Genomic DNA, 6,000 nt, shown 5'->3' with positions numbered 1-6,000 from the left:
TGAATGGGACTAAAATATTCTCAGAGGAAGACTATGCACAGCATATTGAATGGGGTCCTTTATTCATCAGCTCCCTGTATCTCTGTTGATTCATACTTCTGGATATTATTATTATTATATTTCCCCCCACACATTACTATTCCTGTTTTAGAGTTAAAGAGCAAGCGATAAATGATTGGTAAATTTTTCTTTCCAGCATAGGGCTTTACCCTATTAATATAATATAACACGCACACACATAGTAACTAATGTTATTGTATTCCTGTAAATACCACGGCTTGGGCAGGCCCCACTTACCCTCCTCCATGTCCCCTAATAAACACACAACATGTTTTGGAGGGAATAGGGCCACAGCAATTTATTAACCCATAACAGCAACAATCGGTCCCAGACAGACTGACCTGTCACATGTTGAGAGCTCATAGAGCTAGTACAGCTTGTGACCTCCCACTGCTGGTGGATGACCAACCCAGCAGGGCTCAATTATACCACCACCTGAGACAACAGTCCAGAGCAGAGCAGTCAATTTTACCTCCGGGGACTCAACGGTTCCTGAGATCCTTTCAATGGTAACTGTCCGCTTAGAGGCTGGAAGAGGGAGGTTTGTATGTACATAATATTTCAAATATATAAAGTGGTTCAACAAAGTACAGGTGGGAAGCATATTCCTAAGGAGTGCTAGAATAGGAGGTTATTTTGTGAAGCTGGAGGGTGGCAGGGAAATCATGAGGAAGTGCTTCACAGAAAGGGTGGTAGACTTGTGGAATAGACTCCTAACAGATGTGGTAGGGCTAATAGAGTAATGGGTTTTATAACATACTTGGGACAGACATTAAGTTATCCTAAATACGACAGCAAATGATGGATCAAATGGAGTCTGGGGTTTTACAGCAGATGGGAAAATGGGCAGATCAGGTGGCTCTTCTCTGCCGTCAAATTCAATGTTTCCATCTCAGGAACGGGGGGGGGGGGGGGGGGTGAACATAACGTGGTCCAGCTCTGGAGAACACTCTTGTTCCCATCCTGTAAATAAAGTCAGGATTAGGTACGGGGTATGTCTACTTTAAGAAGGCGTACACATGCCAAGCACTGAGCTTGATGATGGATATGGATAGGGAGGGATAGGGTTCGATTGCAGCTGCAGTCAAGTAGTAGGTGGCCCACAGTTTCCTGCATACCACCCAATAGCCCACCCCTCTTAACCCGTTTGTCCCAGTCATCATGGCAGGACATGGAAAGGAGGACAGCCCAGCCCAGTCTTGTGCTGATTCGTCCCCTTTTAATATTGTGTGGCGAGTTCCTTAAACTGTATAAGGGGTGTTTCTTACACTTGTAAATATAGTTGGATCAGTATATCTAAAATGTACAATGCGAAGTAAGATTCTTTTTATCAGAAAGTTTGTATTCCCATTACCTGAGCGGGATTCCTCACCCGATAGGTGGAATTATTATCTTATTTGCTAAATAGACTCGGTTAGAGCTTCTCTGAATCACACTACTGAAAATAGGAGGTAGATCATAATAGAATAAATAAATGTATTTGAACTGTGCTTGTGTGTGCAAAAGTGCATACGCCTGATGGTGGATCCAGCTCATCTCACATCTAACCCAGAGGTTCTCAACTCCAGTCCTCAAGATCACCCCAAAACAGGTCAGGTTTTGAGGATATCCCTGCTTCAGCACCGGTGGCTCAATCAGTGGCTCAGATAAGAACACACTGAAACATTGTTGCTAGATAACACATATTGCATATATATGTTTATAACAGGGGTGGGCAACTCCAGTCCCGAAGGGCCACCAACTGGTCAGGTTTCCAGGATATCCCTGCTTCAGCCTTCAACTGAGTCACTGATTGTGCCACCTGTGCTGAAGCAGGGATATCCTGAAAACCTGACCTGTTGGTGGCCCTTGAGGACTGGAGTTGCCCACCCCTGTGATAGACCACAGTCCCCTCAACGTTTCTACTCTGGCGAAAAAGTGAATGTGTAAAGGGGATCTCCGCAATATGGGCCCTGTATACGCCCATTTCTCCAGGTACCCGCCGTCAATTATAACCCACTTCTGCGCTCACAGATGACAATATTTTCTTCCAATGTTTATCTCGCTTGCGTGTGGCATTTTTGTAAATGATGTCTCCTTACGCAAATGAATTTCCTTCTTCTGCTCACTGCCTTTGTTTGCACGGAAGGGCCTACAAATGTAATATGACTGGTTGGGTTTGTTTTATTGTACTTCTGGGAAGTTAGCCCCAGATTTTATTAGCCTGCATTTTTAGGAAATGTAACATTTGCGCTAAAGGTCTAAGGAGCCCCGAGCTTCCTCCTTAATCTTTAAAATGCAGAAGAAGTATCATATTTTAAAGAGCATGACTAAATGCAGGCTCATATCAATTGCTTTTCTCATACATTAAATAGATTTCAAAATGCCAGCCAGTTGTCCTTGCTAATAAATAATGGTTTTATGGCAAATGTTATTGCTACTTGGAGAATTACGTATTTGGAAGAATAATGAACCTTCCAAGTGTCTGTTTAGTTTTGGCAAAGTGTTATTATGATCTTTTATGTGTATGGCACTGACGCATTCTGCAGCGCAGTACAATGCGGGAATAACATTGTATGAGACATTAGTACATGTTTGTTAAGAGGATAGGGAGGGGAGAGGCACTGACGCATGATTCGTCTTTTTCTAGAGGAGGAGGTGCAGGTCTGAAGTAAACGTGGGGATTCCTTACACCCACTAAAGTACTGTGGAGATCAGGGATACTCAAGACCAGGGCCGCCAACAGAAATCATGGGGCCCAGGACAAATGAAAGCAGACCCCCCCCACCCCCCAAACCCATAGCGCACCAACCACGGGGGAAAATTTTTCCGCGCGCAACCTTTACTTAACTGTTTTCTAATTATTGTAATACGGAAAAAACATTACAATGCAATCTCTTTATTTTTATATTTTCAACAAAAGACAAAGATACCCAATTCTACATCCAATGTGACAAAAGGCCTTGAGAGAATTCAGTATAGGCTGGGTGGGTGGGTGGGGGGGTGAGTGGGTGACTGAGTGACTGGGTGGGTGACTGGGTGGGTGGGTGAGTGAGTTACTGGGTGGGTGGGTGAGTGACTTACTGGGTCGGGTGAGTTGGGTGAGTGAGTGACTGGGTGAGTAAGTGGGTTGGTGAGTGACACTTGGGTGGGTGAGTGACACTTGGGTGGGTGAGTAACACTTGGGTGGGTGAGTGACACTTGGGTGGGTGAGTGACACTTGGGTGGGTGGGTGAGTGACTGGGTGGGTGACTGGGTGGGTGACTGATCTTGACCAGGTGGGTGCTGCTTCCTGCTTCCTTGCCCACCAGACGCTTCCCCCCTGCCCCCGATCCCCAGGGCTGCCGCCCGGGGTGGGAGGTGGGCACGGGAGGTAGGCTGAAGGGGGAGTGGGTGAGACTGGCGGGCTAATTCCATGGGAGTATTTCCCCCCCGGCCCATGGTCCCCGCGGCTGCTGCCACCTTCCCCCCCCTCCCTCCCCCCCCCGAACAGGTCAGGTTTTCAGGATATCCCAGCATCCACAAAAGACTGAGCCTCTGATTGAGCCACCTGTGCTGAAGCAGGGACTGATTGAGCCATCTGTGCTGAAGCTGAGAGATCCTGAAAACCTGACCTGTTGGGGGTTTTTGAAGACGGGAGTTGAGCCCCCCCCCCTGGTTCTATATGACAATCTGTGCTTCAAGCCCAAGTAAACTTTTCCATAACTTTCTGCAGATCAGTTATTACCAATTAAAACACACACAGTAAGGATTGTATTAAGAATGTTGATTGATAAAAGTGAATGTAGGGCACTGTATGACTGTTTACAATTTAGTATGGCTGGGAGAATGTGTTCCTTATTCTTCTTTTTATTAATTTTTTTTATTATTTCCACCAGGGGACGAGTCTGCACCACATGTTCCCTCCCCGAGCCACAATGCAGATTTTCCCATGGGTAATCCACGCATCCAGGATGAAATATACAGAATGGGCTTCTCCAAAGGCGTTTCCGTGTCCTTGCCTTCGTCCCCTTTGCTTCCGCGTCAGACATACTCAATGCAACAACGAGCGCACAAGAAATCTCCAGGTATCCGTCTCCTATTCATTGCCAATATTGCTTAAGTCCATATTCTACCTGTGCTGCCACCTGACTGTTCCGAGATGTGCATCCATGTTCTGATGTTAGGATGACCGATAGAAGAGACAGAATTGGTTCAGTCTTGACTTGCATGCACAGCCTCACCCAATTTGGGCTGTCACTTCAATCGCTACTATTTGAAAACGTGATGGTCGGGAGAAACTCCTTTTCTACATGTGGCATTTCCATGCTGATGAAGCATTTAATAACATTTAAATCAGGGGTGCTCAACTCCAGTCCTCAAGACACCCAAACAGGTATGTCAGGTTTTAAGGATTTCCCAGCTTCAGCACAGGCTACTGATTAAGGCACCTATGCTGAAATAGGGATAAACCCTGACCTGCTGGGGGGTATTGGGGACTGGAGTTGAGCTCCACTGATTCAGATGATGCTACCTAAATTTACTGTGGATCAAACACTGCGGAGAGCAATACTTTAACCGCAAGACCTCTATATTTCTCCAACAAGCTACATTACAAACAGATAAACCTTCCTGTCTATTACAGGCCTGTTCTAGATAGATGGAATAGAATGATATTAGACCATATTACCGAATGTTTCAGTGTCTGAAGTCCTATAACAGGAGTGGCCAGTCCTCAAGGGTCACCAACAGATCAGGTTTTAAAGGACATCCATGATTCAGCACAGGTGCCTCAGTCAATGACTGTGCCACCAGTTCGGAAGCAGTGATATCCTTAAAACCTGACCTGTTGGTGGCCCTTAATATAGCAATTTTCTCCCAATAGAACGCAAAGCGCTTCACAATTACAATACAGCGTTCCGTAGGCAGCATTGTACAGACACAGTCCCTGCCCAGATGAGCTTACAATCTGTTTTGGTGCCTGGGACATAGCGAGATAAAGCGACTTGCCTAAGGTCACAGGGAGCTGGCACTGGTATTTGAACCAGGCTCCCCTGATTCAAACTCTGTGTAATTACAGTCAGTCCCTTACTCACTGAGCCGCTCCTTCAGCCCATTGAGGGTTATAGAGAGAGATTGAATTTTACTAATGGTCTGAATTGTGATAGAGGTGTTCAGCTGAAGTCGGTCCCTCTGGCACTAAAGGTGTTCAAATGTCTATAATCCACTAAACCAGGGGTGGCCAACTCCAGTCCTCAAGGGCCACCAACAGGTCAGGTTTTAAGGATATCCCTGCTTCAGCACAGGTGGCTCAACCTGACCTGTTGGTGGCCCCTGAGGACTGGAGTTGGCCACCCCTGAACTTAGCATTACTTCCACTCTGTGCTTCTAAAAGGTGTGGCAGTAGCTGCCCAATATACATGCTAAGGCTACGGCCCCAGTCACTGCGTGCGCACGCGTCAGAGCGCCTAGCGGCGCGTGCTCCAGTTTCAGCCGTGATCTGTGGTTGCGATGGGACGCGCATCCAGAGAAAAGCAGGGGGAAAGACAAGATCGCGACGGGGAGCGCGGCGAGGGTGCGGGCATGATGTCACGCGGCTGGTTCGCCGTCATTGGCTGAACCGCTGCCATGACGTGGCCATCGCTCATCTGCCACGCCAAAAGTAAAATATCTTGACTTTTTTAAATGTGGTCGCGCTTCTTGCAGGCGCGCGCAGGTAGTTACTGGGACCGGCCCCTTAGAGGGCTGTACTTTGCGTGCACCGCGCACAGCCGCGGACAGCGTGGACAAGGCCTTGCAAAGGCCAGAGAGACACAAACCTTTTTATTAGGATCCCTCTTTTTCCTAACATTTCTATGATAAATTACCATATACCAGAAGGACCCCTAATATTTGCTCACACCTCGCTTCAGCTAACTCGTGAAGCAAAACGAATGAAGAAAAGCACAAGAAAAACATGACAAAAACCTTCATTAGTGCTGC

The 6,000-nt window shown here is 46.9% G+C and overlaps 1 protein-coding gene across 4 annotated transcripts in view; it reads left to right on the top strand.

The window, feature by feature from the left end:
* TANC1 (tetratricopeptide repeat, ankyrin repeat and coiled-coil containing 1) overlaps positions 1–6,000 on the top strand; it is a 149,367-nt gene that overhangs the window by 66,817 nt on the left and 76,550 nt on the right. For all 4 annotated transcript variants that reach the window (XM_075609307.1, XM_075609308.1, XM_075609306.1 and 1 more), the window contains one exon: positions 3,918–4,106. In XM_075609307.1, the coding sequence (XP_075465422.1) occupies positions 3,918–4,106 (189 nt within the window). The remainder of the gene's footprint in view (positions 1–3,917; positions 4,107–6,000) is intronic.

The sequence above is a fragment of the Ascaphus truei genome, chromosome 7, assembly GCF_040206685.1.
Source record: "Ascaphus truei isolate aAscTru1 chromosome 7, aAscTru1.hap1, whole genome shotgun sequence".
NCBI classification, from domain to species: Eukaryota; Metazoa; Chordata; class Amphibia; order Anura; family Ascaphidae; genus Ascaphus; species Ascaphus truei.
This window is presented reverse-complemented; position numbering and strand designations above follow the sequence as displayed.